At 35.4% G+C, this 22205-nt stretch overlaps 1 protein-coding gene across 1 annotated transcript; it reads left to right on the forward strand.

Annotated features, from left to right (window-relative positions):
- Window positions 1-582: 582 nt before the first annotated feature.
- On the forward strand, window positions 583-1312 carry LOC131875168 (glycine-rich RNA-binding protein 2-like). The gene is made up of 2 exons (XM_059219201.1): window positions 583-774; window positions 1043-1312. Exons 1-2 carry the CDS (start codon window positions 583-585, stop codon window positions 1310-1312), a joined length of 462 nt encoding a protein of 153 aa, XP_059075184.1.
- Window positions 1313-22205: the final 20893 nt, after the last annotated feature.

Here is a 22205-nt window from a genome sequence, read left to right on the forward strand (position 1 = left end):
CTACCCATCATTCAGACGAATCGCGGAATACTGACAATGTTAGACGAGCGATGGCATAGCGAGACATTCTCTTTCCATTTAGCTATGGGAGAGATGACTATGATATTGGATAATGTCTAGAGGATAATGCATATCTTGATTATTGGCAAGCTTGTTACTTATGACAGGATGCTAGGTGAGGCGACACTACGACAAGTATTCCTGTATCTGGATTTGGAGGATTTTGATGGATCGGTTCCATGGGAGGACATAGTGGACTTATATGAGCCATTACCAGTAATGGTATCAAGCATCATGGGAGGGATACTATGCCTGGATCAAAGGTCACACAAGCTTGCAGTGGGCTGGGGGAAGGTGATTGAGTGGATGGTCAGCGAGGGCACCCAATATGCATGGGGACCATGTGTGCTGGCACATTTATACATGGATTTGCATGAGGTTGTGTACCATGAGATTTCATCACTGGGAGTAGGGATTACCTTGCTTCATATCTAGGCATGGGAGCACTTGCCGATATCGAGACCAATGTGTCTGAGGTTTAGGGAAATTGACTAGCCCTATGTATATATGTATGGAGGTATGATGACTCAGCCCCAGCTGAGGAAGCTGGAGTATTGGAGGTGTGCATTTGATGAGTTAGATACGGTGAAATGGAGCCCCTACCAAGATTGTGAGAAGTGGGAGGATGATGTAGACGTGATGCCATATGTGTTCATGGTGCAGTTCCTCATTGGATGGACAATGTATGTGGCAGAGAGACATTTGGCAGGGCGGGTGATGAGATAGTTTGGGTGTACACAGGGTTTGCCCTAGGGTTTTGGTGAGTATCCAGAGTAGTATGAGAGAGATTCTCATGGGGGTCGGTATTATCCCATGAGCAGGCTATAGCAGAGTTTTAGAAACTACAAGTGAGGCCATGGCCATACCGAGTAGAGGTCGTGGATGCAAGGGTGACAGATGAGTATACACAGTATTGAGCCACTCATCCGATTCTATGAATCTCAGATCCCGCAGAGCTAGTGCCATCATTTGAGGATGATAGAGCATCAGGACAAGGGAGGAGGAGATTAGACAAGGGGGCGAAGATGGTGGAGGAGGTGGAGGAGGCGGAGGGAGAGGTTTTGGAGGAAGAGGTGGAGTAGGGCGGTTACAGAGGAGAGGCAAAGGCGGGCAGCCCTTACGACTGTCACAAGGTTTGTTCAGACAGGGAGCAGCGAGAGCAGGAGGGAGAGATGACAGTGGTGGAGAGGGTGGTGATGTGGCTATGGAGATGGGACATGAAGCCATAGGTGGGGGAGAGGGGAACCTATGAGATGTGGTGATAGTATGGCTGCATACTCGCCTAACAGTTGCCAATGCGCACATCCGAGAGCTAGTGGCACAATTGGAGGACAGAGATGCAGAGATTGCAGTCAGGGATGTCCAACTTTTTGCATGGGGGGGGGGGGGGGCGAGGGGCGAGTTGACAACAGTTGTGCATGAGAGAGATGATGTGGTGGATAGAGTGAGGGAGCTACAAGATAGAGTTTAAGTTTTGGAGGGAGTGCAGGGACAAGGCCCGACTAGGGAGATGATGAGGGAGATGCGGTGAGCAAGGGCAGAGATTGACTACTAGCGAGGATTATGAGTAGGTTGTGCCAAATAGTTAGCGAGCGATGAGCTACTCCTAGATGTGGCAGGCAAGATCAGAGCAGTCTCAAAGGAGTCAGAGCAGTGGTGGTGTGATGGGTCCTCCTCAGCGAGATGGTGAGGGTGGTGGGGGGGTGGAGCCACGACATCTGGCGAGAGTGCCATTTGAGGTGTAGTTTTGCATTGTTACATTGTTCTTATATTGATACTTGGATGGATCTTGGTAGCCAATATTTTGGACATCATTATATTCTGATACATGTATTCTTTATTATTGATGTGATATATGATGAGATCTTAGTTTTGTGGCGATGATATGATATGCATTTATGTGATGACATGATTTCTTTATGCATGATGATGATATGATTTATGTCTAGATGTATGTGTTGATGTGTTTTCTTTATGGATGACATGGATGATTTACTAACATGTGGATGCAAGTTAATAGATGTATGATGTTGATGTGATGATGTTAATGATTTGCTAATATGTGGATGAAGGTTAATATATGTATGATGTTTATGTGATGATGTTAATTATTTGCTAATATGTGGATGCAGGTTAATAGATGTATAATGTTTATGTGATGAAATGATGGTGGTTTGCTAATATGTGGATGCAAGTTAATAGATGTATGATGTTTATGTGATGATGTTAATGGTGGTGGTTTGTGCTAAATGATGAGATGAGATAATGAATAATGATATTTGATAGATAATACTTTATATGTTGAAATGATGAGATAATTATATGGACGATATGAGTAAACTATGTGTTTTGAAATGTACTTAATGAATCTAATGAATGCACTTAACAAATGAAATGATATTAAAATGTCATGTATGAATTAAATGAATGTACTAAATGGATGAGATAAATGTATTACCTGAATGAATGTGAATGAAGGCATTTAAAATGAACTAAACGAATTTATGAATGCACTTAAATGAGTAAATGAATGCACTTAATGAATAAAATGCAACTAAATGAAGGAGTGGATGCACTTAATGAATAAAATGTAACTAAATGAAGGAATGAATGCACTTAATGAATAAAATCTAACTAAATGAAGGAATGAATGCACTTAGAGAATAAAATCTAACTAAATGACAATGTCATTCCTACATGATATATAAATGTCAAGTTGGTTGGAAAATGCAAATATGGAATGGAGATGTGAAATGATGTATCAGAAAACTCCATCGTGATTGTACCCAAGATAAGGCATATATGCTGAGATTTTCTCATAGAAACCCGAATTAATTGCATGCGGACAAAAAATTTGTACAATGGATGAATGAAAAAATGAATGGGTGATATGCAACGTAATACAATATATACATATGAGATAAAACCAGTGATCCATGGCTTAGTCATAGTGCTTAATTTTCATCATTGAGCATGGTAGTACTGATCTTGGCTGAGGTATCAGAAACCAAGGTTGATTGCTTCACCTTTAAACAAACATCGTAGGCAAGAGAGATGTCCCTCCATTCTGGTTCATATACAAATGGTTGAGGTATACGTTATAGTCAGTAAGCCATAGTGATCCATGATTGTGTATTTTTTGCATAGGATCCCATATTGTAGTGAACTTCCCACGTAGACACCATTAGTACATGCCCTATAACTTCATTGGAATGATCTGCAGACGACAAACAAAGAAATAGATATCAGGAACCATCCCAGCTACTCTAATCACTTGTGGATATCTTGGAGTAGCATAGGAACCTGATATAAAGGTGAAAAATTCGACCAAGTGCTTATCAGCCAAACATAATTTTCTTGTCAAAGAAAAATGGAACCATGTCTTGTTTGTAAGGAAGGATGCATCCTTGTGGAGATGGTTGTGCGCAGATGTGTGATTTGTTGGTTGATTTGATAGGTGGTCATTGTTTAAGGAGTTTCAAAATGTTGTTTTTGCGTCTGTTGCGATGTGTATGTACAAGGAACAATTTATTTTGTGATATTTTTTATTGATTTTGATGTTTTTGTCATGTTTTTGTTTTTGTTTGAATTTTGTGAATGTTTTTGTGTTTTCTTCAGGATATTTTGCAATTGTTTTTGGTATTTTCTGAGATTTTACAAATGTTTTTGGTATTATTGCAGGAGGTTTTTGAATGAGAAACTCACCAAATCACAAGCATGGAGAATCCAATCCCATCAGTAGGTTTAAGAACATTTCCCCCAGTTAGATGTTGGTATGAAAGTGTGATGTGGGACACATGAAGTAATAACCATGATTGCAGATCAATAACAAGCCATGGTATAAATGATGGGTGAATGGATGTAATGGATGTGATCGCAATAAGTCTGAGAGACAATGGAGGTGTAGCCTTTACAAATGGAAACTATTTACCAGGTTTTCACCACTGGAGTGGTTTTCACCATTTGGATGAATGACTTTTTTCTTTACTATTTTCTTGATTTGTTCATTATTTATTTATTTTTTTGAATGTTTTTGGTGTTTTCCATAGTTTTGATGAGCCTGATGCTCTACACAACTTATATGTGTAACTTTTTGAGATGCATGTTGTTGATCAAATCTGCCAAGGGTTCTCCTTCTGAAGTTGCTTATTGACATTCCCCAGACCCAATGACGGTAGTGATGACATATGTACCCAGTCAATTGGATTCAAATTTGCCTCGGTGTTCTCTGTTTGGTTGATTGCAAGGATTTTCTCTGAGAACAAGATCTCTGACCTCAAAAGTGCAAGGTTTGACCCTATGATTGTAGCTTTTGCTCATGCGCTACTGATATGCTTTAAGGTGGTTGTAGGCAGCTTGTCGCTTTTCATCAAGTAGTTCCAAGTCCTGAAGACGTGAGACTCAGTATTCTTCATCATTTATTAGATTGTGCAAGGAGACCTGTAGAGATGGTAATTCAACCTCAATAGGCAAGATGGCTTCTACTCTATAAACAAGTGAGTATGGGGTTGCGCCTGTAGAGGTTTGAATGCTAGTTTGATATGCCCATAGTTTCGGATTCAAATGAATGTGCCAATCACAACCAACATCATTGATTGTCTTTTTGAGGATCCTCAATATATTCATATTTGATGCTTTTGCTTGACCATTTCCTTGTGGGTAATATGGGGTGGATCAATGGTGTTGGATATGAAACTTCTCACAGAGTTCATGGAAATCTTGATTTTTGAAAAGGATCATGTTATCTATGATGATGGACATGGGTACACCATACCAGCTAATGATGTAATTGAGGATGAATGAGGTGATCTACTTGTCGGTGACTTGGGTGAGTGGAACAACTTCGATCCACTTGGTGAAGTAATCTGTGATGGTAACGATAAATTTATGACCATTGGATGAAGATGGATGGATTTTACCCACAAGGTCAAGTCCCCACTAACAAAAGGGGCATGGTGTTGTGATAGGTTGCAATTATTGCATTGGGGCATGTATCAGATCTCCGTGAACTTGGCACTTCTTGTACTTTCTAACAAAGTAGTAGGAGTCTTTTTCCATAGAGGGCAAATAGTATCTTGTCTGCATGATCTTTTTAGCCAATGAAGGGCCACTTGAATGAGCTCTATAGATACCTTCATGTACTTCTTCTAAAGATGTGGTCACCTCACCTTTCTCTAGACATTGGAGGAGAGTACCATTGAGACCTCATCGGTATAGGGTTTCAACAATGATGGTGTATCGAGAGGATTGGCATATGAAGGTTTTTCATTGGTTGTTTGATTGGTTAGGGGGAAGGAATTGATCACATAAATAGGCATAAAATTCACCATACCATGGGGAATCAGGATTGATGAGTTGACAGACCATCTCAAATTCTGGGATATCATAAGTGGGGATCCAAAGTTGTTCATGTAAGAACTCGTAGCATGTGGAGTTTTGTGGAAGATCAAGGAGAGAGGCTATTGTAGCCATTGCATCTGCAACTCTGTTCTAGTCTCGAGGAATCTGCTCAAAAGTGATAGCTGTGAATAATTACTTGAATTTATCAACCACTTTCTTGTAAGGCGCAAGCTTATCATCCTTAGTCTAGTAGTCATCATTGACTTGTCGTATGACTAACTAAGAATCACCATATACTTGTAGTTCTTTCAAATTCCATTGGATGGCCATGCAGAGTCCTATGATCAAAGCCCCCTGGCTTACATTTGGTCTATTAACAAGTTTGATTTATATAAATTAATGAAATTCATTTGTACATGTAAAAATGAATGTGCAAGCACATTTATTTCATTTAATATTGAGTTCCGATTCTAGAAAAGGATCCTTAGAAAGGAAATATTTCATAAAAATGGGTATGAGCAATTTTAGTGGTGAATATAAATTTACTGGCATTTGTGACAAACTAGTTTCAAGAGGGTGGTAGAAACAATCAAGAATGAAATTCAAAGTCTAATCATATGCTTCGATGTTTTTATATCTCAATGTGCATCATGCAAAGGGGTATTGTTTTAGCTATCTGAATGTACATCACGCATAGGGGTATTGTTTAGGAGCACATTTGGAAAATTTGTTAGATTTGTATGAAGTTTTGTTTTTTGGTTAGGCTTAGCCAATTTGCATTATAGTTATGAGCAATTAAGGACAATACTCAAGCATAAATGGATGATGTATCTAATCTAAATCTTTGTAGGATTTTATACTTAATTCATTAAAATTATATATGTCTGATAAAAAAATTTATTATTTCATATAATTTTTAAATAAATGAAGAAATATATTTAAATACAATAAGTACATAAAACAAAACAATACAATGCAGTACACAAGAGCTTTGGATCAAGCATCTTTATATACAATAAGTGCATAAAACAATACAATATAATTCAGTACACAAGAGCTTTGGATCAAGTATCCAATCAATTAAACAATAAAGAGTAGAGGGATTTCATCACATACATACATTTTAATGGAAGCAATATTTTTGTCAAACAAGGCACAGGAACTGTTTGATAAAATGCCTCAAAGCATCTACACCCTACTCAATAAATTTACTCTATAGTGCATTGATTGCAAGAAAATTCTTGATTTCTCGTCTAATGTCTTTGTTATAAGTTTTTTAAATCTTGTCTCGCTCCTTATAAGGTTCTTCCTTACAACAATTTATCTTAAATTGTCCACAACTTTTAATAAACATTATAATTCTCATTTACATTGTAGTTTTTATTTTTATTTAAAAAACATACAAACTTCTTAGCTTTATATATTTGATAGATATATATTTATTCAACATTAAATTTCAAAATCTTAGGTTTCATATAAGATTTCAACTAATGTTGGTAATAAATTTATGTATAATTTATAAAGAAAGGAGGCTTGACAAATAGAAAAAATAAACTAAATGATTTTAAAAAATATTTAAATATAAAGAAAGGGGAGTTTAAAATCTTGTATAAACAATTCATAATTGAAAAACAAAAACAATATAATATTTTCACCTCTTTGAAAAATCTTTAAAATAAAACCATAATTTTTTTGTTTTCCAAGATAAAAATATAGACTGGACAAAAAGATCAAAATGTTAATATTAAATATGAAGAATTCACACAACAGACTTTCAAATAGCAATAGTCATCATTAAATGACAAATAATAAATATCTTTGTGGTCACTTCAAATTCGGCAAGTTACAAATGAATATTAAAATAGCATTGTGATCATACATTTTTTTGCCTATCAGTCAGATTTAAAGCCACTGACTCAATTACACGGCCTTTGAGTCAGATTTAAAGCCACTGGCTCAATCACAAAAAACATGAAATCTAAATAAGAAGAAAAACCATCAATCCAAATCCAAATCATTTAGAAGAAATTTGAGAATATGGGGGTATTGATCTCTCGATAGGGATCTCCAATTCATAAAATGTCAATGATGATTAGCATCAAAATATTATGTCATAGGGATCTCTAGTTCATGCTATGCCATAGATATCAATGTTTGAAAAAAAATACTAGAAAATGAAGCTTTTACAAAAAGTACTAGATTTATTTAAAAAATTATTAAAATATAGAGAAAAAGAAGTTGACAAAAAAAAGTATTGGAATATTGAGAAAGAGGAGTTTAATAATCTTAAATAAAAAATAGAAATAATAAAAGAATAAACCAAGAAAAAATATTTATTTTCATTAGCATGATTTTTATGTTATTTTTTAAAATTTAAGTTTTCTATTAATATGTTTATTTAATCTTAACAAAAAATTGTTATATTGATTGATAGCTTTAAAACCAATATTAATTTTTAACATCTTTGGTTTAAAGCATATTCTATCTTATTTTAGGAGTGTTGGTAATAACTTATGTAGCATTATATACAAAGGAAGTAGTGTTAGAGAAAAAATGTTTTCTTTTTTGCTCGATAAAGGCTTAGGATATAAATTATATTTAATTATAAATAAGCAAAATATAGCATCACGTCTTTAAATATTATAAAATATTGTAACCCTTCTGTCATTACCAGAAGTCTGATTTTAAATACATACATATATATATGATTTCAAATATCAAAATATCTATCTAATTCCTTTTTCGAGGTGAAATTAAAATGGGAAGAGAATCAAACTCTTATTAGAAGATGCAAAATTGCAAAAAAGCAACAGATGGCTAGGGATGAGGGATACATCCATAACTTCCTCATGTGAAGTCTCCTCCGAGCTTTCATCATCTGAGAGGGGGTCATCTTCTTCACACAGTCCCAGATTTCATGCCTCCTCTTCTCCTTGCTTGGCCTATTTAATCCCCTCTATTTTCCTTCCAAATCATTCACTTTCATTTTCATAACATCGTAATGCCAAATCGTTGACTCACCCTTTGCATATTCATATCCATTTTAGCAACCATTTTGCATCCCATTTTAACTTACTCTTCATCTTGCATCCACCATCATGGAGTGAAATCGACCATCTGCAAAATAGCAAGCACACATCAAACCAGAAGAGAATCAAATCAAGGATTTCAAGAGAGTTTGTAATTTATTTGTTTACCATTTTCTTTCGAAATTCTTTTTTGGTGTCTTTATCATGAGTGTGGTTGATTTTTGTGTTTGTTTAGATGGTTAGCTTAGCATTTTAATCTTCTTAATATTGCACTCACAATTTTCTGCATACATCTATTATATCTTTAATCTTTTTTTAAAGTTGTGCAATCTTTTGTTCGATATAATTTAATTATATAGAAGTTATAAAATGCATTCTCATTATAATTCATGGGTAGTCCTTTAGTTGGACCTAATGGACATATAGGTCAAAGAGTAACCAAATTAGAGATCAATAAACTTTTTCACAGTATCCTACCCCACACTTGTAACTGTTGGTGTAAATTTTTTTTCATAATTACACCTTACTTAAGTTGACTTAGGATAATGCATTTCATAGTAGTTTGGATATGAGACACTTAGGGAGATGTGCATACATTGTGAGTGTGTATGTAGGAGAATTCCCACCTTTTATGGTGTGATATTGTTATTACTTTATCATATCCACTTATCATGGATTGATAATTCCACCTTTGGTGGATGATTCACCTCATGTGGAATATTTTACTATTTTTCTTACCTACTCTTATTTCCCCTACCTACCCTTGTTTTTCATTGAGCCACATGTCATGATTGTGTGCTCATACATCCTAATGGCCTTGACTTTATAAGCAAGCTCATCTACATTGTATGTAACAACAAGTTTTAATGATCTAGTTATACTGTATTTTGCATCTTGATTAGAATACAGTTTATTCTTATCAGTCTATTTGTCTCTCTTATTGTGCTATCAATTTGACTCTAGATCTTGGAAAATTCTCACAGTAACTGAGAAAATTTTCTAAAAGTAGCTAAATGATCGCTTTGGAATAATAATCATTTGAAAAGGTATTAGATGTTTGGAATTTGAAAGGAAAGAATGCATGGAAGATGATGAGGATAAGTGTATGAGTTAGGTCCATTTTTTAGAAAAAAAATATATGGAAGCATTTTTTCCCCTTAAATAGAGGGGTGATCATTCAAAGCACTTACATATAGATTATTAATTAGTGTAAAAACATGAAATGTAAGATTTTGTTTCTAGTTTACAAATATGTAATTTACTCTAGTACCTAGAAAATAAAAGTGATTTTTGTATAGGATGTTGTCGGTCATATTGTCAAAGTTTATTCCTTCCACCAATTTATTAAGATTTTTTGTTTTAAATTTATTAATAAATAAAAATATATATTCAACACTAAAAAAATATTTATTTGAAAACTATATATTATTATTTCTAATGTGGATTTTAATTTCAACCAAAAATTCTTAAAAAATGTTATCAACCATATTGCCAAAATATGTTCCGTTTGAAAAAAATTACTTCATGATTCTTTTGTGAAGAGTGGACCATACTTATTTGTATTAGATGCAATAAATTTCAATTAAATATTCTCCAAATAAATAAGTGCATAAAATACTCAAATGTACCTTTCTTTTATATATAAATAGAAACAAGTCTCTTAGGAAAATGGTAACTTAAAACTCACCATCATCAAAGTGATGGTTTATATTACCACATGGTTATTGAAATAAAATCACATGATTATTGATGAGCTTATAAGCTTTTAAATATTTTTTTATTCAAATCTACAAATATCAATATAATCTCAAGAGCCCAAAGCAACAACAAGGTATTACTCATATTGCTTACCATATAATAATGCAAATAATCGATAATACAGTCCTGGATCACCACAGGACACTCTGGAAACATAGAGACAACCTATGGATTGTCAAAATACCAAATCAAAAAGCTCAAGACTGGCTTAGAAAGCCAAAAACTATCACAAAAGTTCAAACAATAGTTTGGCGCATTTATCCAGCAAAGTAGCACAATTAAAAATTAGTGCAATGCTTTTGCATAGCAGTCTAGCAATTATGACTCCTAAAACGATGCATACACCTGATTATGTAGTTCATTCACAATATTAAGTAGTACATCCACCATCCAGGTTGGCGCATTAACAAAAAATAACATCACATATATGCATTCTTGTAGTGCCTTCTGTTAGGCCCAATATGGAAAGCTAATGTACTGAGAGGGGAGGGGTGAATTAGTACTTCAAATCCTTTTATCAACAATATATTTACTATTATGCATAAACCAAAAACTGATGTAACATAACGTAAAGCTAAAACAAATAAGTAACAATCATACATGATTCACTCCATAACACATATATTTTGGTTATGCAGAAAGTCTTGGTTAGAGAGAAAAACTGCGGTGGGGATGGCACCCACAACTTCACTACTGCAATAATAAAGAGTGCTTGGTTAGAGCTACATTTAGCTATTTCTGATAGCTTACCCTATTAGGAGTAACAAGATCTATTAGATCTACCTTGCTAAAGGATTTTACAACACTATATAAATGTTGCACTTGGTTAGAGGATTTACAATTTATAGACTTGATTAGAGTCTTTTACCCTGTTAAAGGTTTCTCTTACAACTTCAAAATATTACAATAAGACTTTACAAATATCTGCAACTTTACATCTGAAATGTTGTAGCATATTCTATGTGCTCAAAATAAGATTACCTTGCCTATAGCATACCTTGGTAACTCATAAAGTAACTCGGTAAACCCTTCTGTTTACTCTGTTCTTTGACTGTTCTCTGATAACCTTCTCGGTGACCTCTGCATCTCTATAACAGTCATAATACTCTATGATTTCTCATGTATCACATAAGTCTTGCTTCATACACATATGCACACACATTTCTCTCATTCACACATATCTCTAACCCTAAATTCATGTTGTATAAATAGATTTCTTATGTCGGTGATCTGACTCATTGCTTCGATCTTACAAACATGATTTCTCGAATAAATAACCATGCAAAATATTTCATTGGTTAGATGACCTCAAAATTATACAAAATCTATATGTGCAATTTCCAATGTGATAACAGTTCTATGTGCCTCAATCTTGTAACATGTTTTCATATGTGTGTCCAGGTTCAATGAATCTAGTAACACGTTTCACTCGGTGTATTATCTTTACTGCTCGGTAGACATGAAATAACACTCGGTAGACAGCTCGGTGTATACTGGGCTTTGTGACTGTTTTCTTTCTGTAACCGACTAGACTGTTCATACCGACTTCTCTATGTGTACCGACTGCATGATTCAGTAATGCTAACCGACTAGAATATATAGAATGACTTTGGATATAAAACTAATGGCAATTTGATAAGTAGTAACACCTTCATGACCCAATACATTGCATATAGTCCGCAGAATGATGCATATAGACAATACAACAACACCTATACAAAGTAATCTAGCGCATACAATATATTAAATGTAACGTGCATAGAATTAGTACATTTTTTTAAGGACTAGCGCATACGACCTCTGTAAATCACAAACTGGAATAATAATTTGCGATAAGTATAAAAATACATTTAGTTGCAAGGTAATGTGGAAAACCAGACCAGTATAAGCGCAACAAGACTCCAAATCTGACAATATACGCATCTTAAATGAATAACCAAAGACAAGCCCATAACCTCTCTCAGTTATCTACAAGTACATTGCACAGATACACAAAATGCCACTTCCAACACAAGGATAAAATGTGATAGGCTTTGACAAATTAAACATAGACACACAACACAAAAGCAAGCTTAGAGACTCCAACCTTCAAACATTCAGCATACACAGAATAATAGAATCCAACCTTCAAGCATTTGACATACACATAACAGAATAGGAGCATTTGGCATTCAGAAACAAATGCAAAAGAACCATCCACAACAAATACTGAAAAAGAATGATTATTGAAATACAATAGTTCTAATTATAATAGTTATTATGTTATATCAAAAATCTTCTCAACTATATCAATTTCAAGCCCTGCAAACAATCTTTTATAGACAGTCATTGAAAACCAAAATGCAAAATAACAAAGAAGTAAAATCCTCAACATGGAATTAGAAGTTATGGCAAGACAATAAATTTGAAGAAGTGCAATCTCAAATCAAAGCTCCAAATCTAAAACCAATTTCAATCCAATGCCAAAATCCAAAATCTTCAACCATGAAATTTCTTTGGATGGCCAACCCTAGGCAAAACTCGGAAAACTCAATAAATAGAATTTCGTTCAGAAACTATAGAATATGTCAGCCAATCAAAATAATTAGAAAATACAATATTTCATACCAAACCTACCCAAATATCAAGGTAAGAAATATAAAATCATTTTAATTAACTTACCCAAAACTCTCAACCAATAATAAATAGGGTAAGTGGGACAAATAATATTTAAATACCCAAAAAAGGGTAAAATGGGATTTAAATAATAAAAATAGCCTAATTAATTAAATAAACCAAATGGGCAATAATATAATTACCCAATCAAATATTAAAACACAAATATCAATAATAATTACACAGTAATAAATAATTAAACCAAAAGGCCCAATTAAATATTAAATCACAATAAATAAATAGAAGGGCTCGCAATAACATAATTAGATAATATAGACACTCAAATAAATATTAAACCATTAATTAAATATAACTATAAATTGTCAATAAAAAAATCACACAGAATTATTAAATATTTATACCTTCCATTAAATTAATTTAACATTAATAAACTATTTAATCTAATTAATTAATTAATAATTTAATTAACCAATAATCACAACTCCTCAAAGCAACCCAACATAGGGTAACATAAAATACCACACGATGCTAAACCACAAATCAACTCAAGATACTAAACCAACAAGGGTATCAACTAAACCTAGAGTGTAGATCTCATGTCACCTCTGATCAACTTTCCATTGGAATGAAGAAACGCTCAGACCTGTGAAGCCAGGTAGAATCGTTGTCTGGTACATGCAAACTTGTCACCACCAATACATCTACGACAACATATACAATAACATATATCATGAAATAATCAGACAAGTGAAAGGGAATCACAATGTCATATCATGCTCATGAATGAGTGGTATGACATCGTCCCTAACACAACTGCATCAGAAGACAATCATGACAACCAAGCACTATCATAATCATCTTATCCAATATAACTATGAAGTGAGGTTAGCACATAGTAAGATACCATCAAATCACCATAAGAAAATATGAGCCTCACATATAAGATAAGTGCATATAAATCATCAAATAAGAATCCATCATCATAATAGTCCATGAGTATCATCATCCATATGAAACCATAATATCAACTGCAAATATGATATGTCTACCATAAATAATAAAGTATCCAAGTCATAGATAAATCCATAAATATCTATCAAAAGAATCATAAAATAGTCTAAGCTATATCAATATAGTCTATCGATGCACAACAACAAAGGTAAATCGGGAGGGGCACTACTCTCTCTCTCTATCTCTCTATTATGGGGGTGTACTTCCTTTTTATTGGGGAGGTTCTTCACTTTAGGAGGGATTTCTTTCTCTATGTATACCTCATAAGGCTTCATTTTTTGGATACCATCTTTTCATCGACCACATCTATGCTTAAGGTGAGTATTAATGTAGGCTTTTATTTCCTTTTGTTGGACATTGTTGCTACTAGGATATGTTGTTGCTAGTGATGTCAACATATTCATGTGATTTATTTCTTTAATGATTACAAATTTGTTTATTGGGATCATGGTTCAGTGTATGGATTATTTCTTAGTATCATTATTGTAAAGTGGAAAATTGGATCCTAGTAACTTCCCACCTAGGAGAGAGAAAGGAAGCCACTAGGATGATTTTCACTTGGAGGAAGTCTACATTCAAAAGAGGGGCTTGAATCCACTAGATCCAAATCCAAGGGAAACAAGGATGTGAATTCCAAGTGGATTGCAAGGGTTGAAGTGTGATTTACCCTCTTTTGTAAATGAGAAAATTGACTTGTTGACTATGCGGAAAAGAGAGGGGAAATGAGTGAAATGAGGAGCTACCAATTCAGGATCGAACTGTAACTTTAGATCTGTGCTAATTAGATTGATACGGATCTGCCCTGCAAATTTGGATAAAATTCGTTGGGACCATGGCGGGAATGTACATGGTCCTCCACAAAATCCGAGAAACAAAAAGGGTTCTTCCATCTCTGTAAATGAAGCCCAAACCTGCAATTACAGTTGTGCACCTACAACCTTGTAGATCTGCAACTTGTTGATGATGATTGCTTTGCTTCTTGAAATGTAATCACAAGTGCCATATGAAATGGCATGTAACATGACAAAACCCTAACACATACGTATGATTGCAAATGAATGTTGTAATGTTGCTCCAATGGATGAATGAAGAAGACTTGAATGCTTGAATGCTTGATGACGACCTTGAAATCCCATATCTTATCTTTATGCCTCTCATCCTCTCCTAAATGAGGGAATTGAATCAACTTTTATACATGCCTCAAGGATTAATTTTCAACCACCGAAGGCTGACAAAGAGGAATTACAAACCCCGAAGGCAAATTATGCATAGGAGATCAGGTAGACCTAACTTAGGGCCACCCTAAGGGGTGGGTAAAGGGGCACCATGACCCTATCCTACCCTATTTTGGGGCCCAAACAATGTCTAAAGTAGCCATAGGTCTTGAAGGAGGAAGGGTGAAGGGGTGAGAATGCAGAAATGGGTCTTGGTTAGGGAAGGGGATGTCGTCGTCGAGGTGAGGACCTAAAATATGGTTAAAATTGCAAGGGTCACAATTTTATGACACTACATTTAGCCCCCACTTTAGCAGGAGTATGTCCTATGCCAATACTGTCGGTAAAGTAGAAGAAAAGGAAAGATGAAGATCAAGGATGTGGAGAAATACCACAAGGAGTATAAGACATCACTAATATTGAGGAGAAAAAAGCCCCGAATCTTAGGGTCTAAACTCACGCCAACATACACAAGAGAACACAAAATAGGAATAAGACACACAAAAAAAAGACAAAGCACAAAAGACACATGAAAAGAACAAGACACAAGATGATAAACCAACTAGCCGAAGAGACCTTGATACTCAGATGTCTCAACAACTAATCAAGACACAAAGACCAATGTCATCACACAAACATAAGTGATCACATAAAAGAGCAAACTTAACATCATCCATGAACCATCAATAGTAAAACTATGAGTTCATGAGAGGAAGAAGAGAGAGAACATGAATACACAGTTAGGTTATCCATAAGAAGAAAGGCAAAGAAGAAAGAGACCATGGACGTCTTGCCCCTAAAACTAGGTGATCCATGGGGAGAAGGACATGGAAAATCTCGCTCCCTAGAGCCTATCTAGGTGATCCATGTAAAGGGAGAGAGTGAGAACACCGTTAATTCCACCCAACCTCATGTGCGTCTGTGCGAGTGAGGTTCGAAGTGCCTCATAGGAGTCTATTCTTGAGTACGCTATAACCTGTATAGAATGTATAGTACAAGTGTCAAAAAAGGCGTGACATCCCACTTCTAAGAGTTTGTGCTCTGGTTCCGAGAATAATCACCCCACATAAAAACAAAAGTGGTGTCATCTTACTCTAAGAGTCTATGCTTTGGTTCCAAGAATGACCCACTGTACAAGAAAAGAAGAAGTGAAGACATCTCACTCTAAGAGTTTGTTCTCTAGTTCCAAGAATGACCCACTATACAAGAGAAAAGTGACAACATCTTTCCCTAAGAGGCTTCCCTCTGGTTCCAAGAATGTCTCACTATGAAAGAAAAAAGTGACGACATCTTTCTCTAAGAGGCCTCCCTCTGGTTCCAAGAATGTCTCACTATACAAGAAAAGTGATGACACCTTGCTCTAAGAGGCCACCCTCTGGTTCCAAGAATGTCCCACTATACAATGCATGAGAGAATTAGAGTACAAAAGAGTAGTGTGGGTGCCCCCCCCTTAAGATGTCAACATAGGTTGATGTTGATATCTTAAGGAAACTAGAACAAGGATACCTACCTTCATCACAAAGAATATATCCCCTATACAAAAATGTCATAAATCCAAGCAAGAGAGGGAATACTCTTCAAGCAAGGGTAAGATAGTTTAAAAGAGATATCTTGTTGTAAGTGTAAAGGTGGTCCTTGGAGGAGAAGAGATCTTTGTTCAAAAGACATCTATCCCCAAGAGGAGTTGTCTTAGACAAATATAGCATCTTCATAGAACAAAAAAAGGAAAGAACAAGAATGCAATCCTTCCTCCTATTTCTAGGTGAAAGGGATTCTTGATGAGGGATGACTCACTTTTAGCCCCCAAAGGGATAGGTGAATTTATCATAGATGTACATTACCAAGTGTAAAAGAGGTTGTAGTCAAGGACTAACACCTCTTGTATAAGAGAGAATCCTTGAGCCAATAACCAACAATTCTGCACAAGGGATGACATCAAGTTGTTAGGCCCAATATGGAAAGCTAATGTACTAAGAGGGGAGGGGTGAATCAGTACTTCAAAACTTTTCTTCAACAATAACTTTACTGTTAAGCATAAACTGAATAGTGCAGTAACATAATATAATGCTAAAACAAATAAATAACAATCATACATGATTCACTCCATAACACATATATTTTGGTTACGCAGAAACTCTTGGTTAGAGAGAATAACTATGGTGGGGATGACACCCACAACTTCACTACTGCAATAATAAAGGTTGCTTGGTTAGAGCTACATGTTTAGCTATTTCTGATAGCTTACCCTGTTAGGAGTATCAAGATCATTAGATCTACCTTGCTAAAGGATTTCAAACACTTATTCTAAATGTTGCACTTGGTTAGAGGCTTTACAATTTATAGACTTAGTTAGAGTCTTTTACCCTGTTAAAGGTTTCTCTTACAACTTCAAAATATTACAATAAATCATTACAAATATCTACAACTTTACATCTGAAATGTTATAGTAGATTTTATGTGCTCAAAATGATATTACCTTGCTTATAGCATACCTTAGTAATCCATATATTAACTTGGTAAACCCTTCTATTTACTCTGTTCCTTGACTGTTCTCTAAAATCCTTCTCGGTGACCTCTATGTTTCTCTGTCAACTGTAACAGTCATAACACTGTGATATCTCATGATTTTCCTTTTTGTATATGTCTTGCTTCACACACACATGCACATATCTAATCCTGAATTCATGTTGTATAAATAGATCTCTTATGTCGGTGATCTGGTCCATGCTTCGATCTTATGAACATGATTTCTCGAATGAATAACCATGCAAAATATTTCATTGGTTAGATGACCTCAAAATCATACACAATCTTTAAGTGCAATTTCCAATGTGATAACGGTTACTTGTTCCTCGATCTTTGTAACACGTTTCCCATATATGTCCAGGTTCAGTGAATCTGGTAACACGTTTCACTTGGTGTGTGTTCACTTGGTATATCATTCTTGCTGCTTGGTAGACATAGAGTGTTTTATCGGTAGAGTGTTCGGTGTATACTACGCTCTGAGACTACTTTCTTCTATAATCGACTGCATTGTGCTTACCAACTGAAAGATTCGGTAGAAGTAACCAACTAGAATATATAGAATAACTTTGAACATAAGACTAATGGCAATCTTAGTAAGTAGTAACAATCTCCCCTTTTGACATTAGCTGAGATGTTTGACAAAAAAAAACTTTCAAAGTTATAACTCAAAAATTGATATACTTGCAAAATTTGACTAAAGTGACAATATATACATTTGTCAATGAAATAGTATATTCAGATATACTCCCCTTATCAATATACTATTCATAACTCTGATTTTGCATGCTCGATGATCAATGTTCTGTGTGTTGTTCTTGTTCTTTTCTTATTGCTCTGTTCACTGCTCGGTATACTCCCCCTTTTTTGACAAACATCAAAATTTAGTTACCATTTGGTGGAGGCAACTGGTCAAAAATGGATTTATACTTTGTCCTTGCTTCGGTGAGGGTGATAGAGAGTGCATCCTTGACACTGTCCATTAAAGAATTTTGTGCTTGAATGTCAGCCAATAGAGAAATTAAGCCATCTAATGTGCTTCCCTCTTGTGTAGTAGATAGGTAAGTGGCTCGGTTGATCTGTTCTTGAACGGAGGACAAGTGTGGAATGAATAAGGTTTGAAGAGTCATAATGTCCATCCTTATTGTGTGCTCTTCATTCCTGAGTTCCAATTGTTGAGCCATGAGTTGTTGTAACTTTGTATAAAAATTCTGAACAGAATTGGGCTCAATAGTCAACTTATTTGAGAGATCGGTGATCTCTTTCTCAATTGCTTCTGTTTTATTTTTTATATCTTTAATGAATAAAGAGAATGTATAGAGTTTTTGAAATAAATAAAGAATGTGCTTGAGTTGAGGGGACAACTCAGCAATAAATTTGACAAGTTTAACTTTGCCAAGAGCAATAGCTTTCTGTACCTCTTCAATCATTTTTGCAGTGAGCTCTTTGTCCTTTAACTTTCTCAAATATTCAGATGCATCTACTCCAGATGTCTCTATCTGATTGAGGAGTTCATCCAGTTGAATATGGATGGTTGCATCTATTGACACTGTAGCTGCGGGTAGCATATCTGATAATAGTGTCTTTACCTTCTGAAGTACTTTATTTTTCTTTTGTATGGCCATTTGTTTTTCCTGTTCGGCCTTTGCTTTGCATAGTTCACCGAATTCAATGAGTGTCTGCCCTTTTAATTTTGATATGTCTACATTGGGCAACACTATTGGCTTCGATATATCAACCTTGAAACTATGCTTTTTCATCTTCTTTTCTTTAGATTTGGCCAGTTGAACCAATACAATAGCTTGGGAGGCTTGTGGATCCTCGGTAGGTTGCTTGGTGGAGGCAACACTTTTGTCGGTTTCTTTAGCCTTTGTTGAGTCCTTCAGTAGTTTGGTGCTCGGGGTCTCAGTTGCAACATTTTCAGTGTTAGGAGGATCCTGAGAGGTTTGTTCCCCAGTGGCCTGAGGAGTAGCTTCTCCTTCTATAGACTTGTGAACCTCTGCACCTTGTTCAATATCTTGAGGGGCCTCGATTGCAGTAGAATGAGTGATTGGAGGATAAGGTTGAACTTGTTCCAAAACTGACTCACTAGATACCAGTTTTGCATAGGCATTGCCTTCTATCATTTCCTGTTCAGGTGCCTCGATGTCCATGATGTCTTCATCAATTTGTATGGTGTCAGCAAGGTCTTGCTCGGTGACATCAGGATCTTGCTTGGTGACATCAACAATTTCAACTGTAGCTTGCTCACCAACATCCTTGATTCTAAAGATTTCCTGCCACTTTTCTTTTGTCTCATTTTCTACTTCAATATATAGACCATTCATTAGTTTTAAGGCTCTTTGTTTGACGAGGAACTTTGTGTGGTAGGTTGTCAGATGTTCTTTTATTTCAACTACTGACATGTCTGGAAAGAGATGTACCAAACTGCTTTCTCTAATCTGTTTCTCCGAGTCCATTGCATATTTCCACCTGTTATTAATATGCAAATGTAATTCATTTGGAAGTGACTTAGATAATTCCAATGGAACCAATTGAAATTTTAGAAGTGTGCAGATGACAGCTTCTTCTATTTGTCTCATTTCATCATCAGATCAGGATTCATATTTTACATATCCGAATGATCCAAATCCACCATATTCTTTCAGATTAGCACAGAAATTTTCAACACTATGTATATTTACCTTCTTTCTCTTGACAATCTAAAATTTACTTGCATCTTCAGATTCGGTGTCACTAGACTCTTTTGCCAAAATTAGTCTCCAAGTAGATTTCTTGTAAGTCTTTGTTACTTTAGGAACAACAACAGTCTTTGGTTTCTTACTTGGTGACACTATAGATGCTCTTGTGTTTGGGCGCTTTACTAAGGGAGTCAGTGATGCCTTTGATGTGTCTTGTTTCTTCCTCTTCATAACTTTCCCTTTAGGCAACTCGATGCTTAGTGTAATAGCAGCCTCTTGGGCTTCTGATTCCTCCTTAGTGATTACTAGTGTGCCCTTGACAGGTGTGGAGGAAGAACCTTCTCCAAATTTCTCTGATAGTGCCTTGATCATCTTTGTTGCTTTTCTTGTAGCTTTTGGTACTACAATGCTCATCTTTACTTTCTCTTTCACTTCTTCATTCCATACCTCAGCTCGGTAGCATGCCTTGGTAGTGTAAGAAAGGCATCTATCTATTTTTGTGTGATGTCAAAGTCAACCTCATAACCCATAGGTGGCAAAGATTGAGTTCTTGGTTCCACAGCATTCACATAGCAGTAGTCGGTGTCTACTTCAAAACATATGTCATCTTTGTATTTTTCCAGTAGCTAGGGTGGAATTTTGTACCTGTTATGCATCTTCTCTTGAAACTTGTTGAAATAATCATCCATAATATCTTTGAAGTTGTCTCCTAGACGTTTGATAAAGTCATTGATTTGATGGGTGACTGGTTGGTGTAGCTCCCAAACTACTTTACTGACTGTTAGAAAGAATTTTTCAAAATAGAAAAAAATGCATAATAACAGTTATCCAAACTTTAGTGTATTAGCCGAGTTGTTCTTCTTTGGCTTCCTGATGGTGTTCAGATTCTCAAACAGATTTTTCAGCAATACTTCACAAAGATCAATTTTCATTCCCTTTTTCACAATTTTGTATGCTAAGTTGACTACTGCATAGGGTACATTGTTTTCCCTTGCCTATTGGAAGAAACAATAACCTATTACTCTAATAGAGAACTTTAGTTTTGCATCAGTTACATTATTCAGTTTCAATCCTCTGTAATCTAATTCCACTCCGGTTAAGGTGATCAATTCCTTTTGTGATATCATCTTCTGAGCTCAGGCATGATCATAAATAGGGTAACCGGTGATCAGATGAATGATTTCCTTGGTGATTTTGAATGGTTTCTCCTCTAACCACATGAAATCATCATGAACTCTGCTCAGAACAAACTTGACCCACTGGGGTTTGAAGACATGGGGATAGGTTAGGGCTTCAGTCAATCCCTTGATCTTAATGTGCTCATACTTGCTATTCAATTTCCCATTGGTGCACAATTCATCATAGGTGTCTTTGATTTCAACATGACCTAGTTCTTCAACTCGATATTTGGTGAAGAATCTGACATCCTCAGCTAGTAAAACTCTATCTGGGATGAGTGAAAATGCAGTTTTGTCATCCAATTCTGATGCTACTTTGGGAGTTAGAGAGTATTTTAGTGAGGGCTTTTCAACATTCTTAACAACAATGGGTTCTTGGATCTTCGGTGCCATTGTAGATTTCAGATAGAAATTATCAAAAGATCCTTAGGGTTTGAAAACTTTCAAATGACAGACGCTTTTCCTCTTAACAAATATGAAACAGAAATCTTCAACAGATATGATCGGTAAACCAGCTTAACAATGCGTTGAGATTGATGTAAATACCTTGAATTTCACTTCGGAGGAGGTTTGATCGCCTTAGATTCGCTTTGCTCTGTTCTCTCAAAAACTTAGTGAGTAAAAATGACCGTGTAAATGCTTTAAGTACACAATATACCTTATCGGGCTCCGTGCAGGTTAGGTTAAAACATTAAATGCACTCAGTTTCACTAACCCGATTTACTCTCCTTTTTCCGCTTTAACTGAGTAGCCAGATTCCCTTCATTTACCGACTAGATAGGCTTCCTATAGTTA

Source organism: Cryptomeria japonica, chromosome 4, assembly GCF_030272615.1.
Source record: "Cryptomeria japonica chromosome 4, Sugi_1.0, whole genome shotgun sequence".
In the NCBI taxonomy this organism is placed as follows: domain Eukaryota; kingdom Viridiplantae; phylum Streptophyta; class Pinopsida; order Cupressales; family Cupressaceae; genus Cryptomeria; species Cryptomeria japonica.

Bases quoted from the DNA above. Each gene is read 5' to 3' on its own strand.
- LOC131875168 (XM_059219201.1), top strand. From the start codon at position 583: ATGACTCAGCCCCAGCTGAGGAAGCTGGAGTATTGGAGGTGTGCATTT. The intron at 775-1,042 runs GTGATGAGATAG...TGAGGATGATAG, and splicing joins AGAGACATTTGGCAGGGCGG to AGCATCAGGACAAGGGAGGA.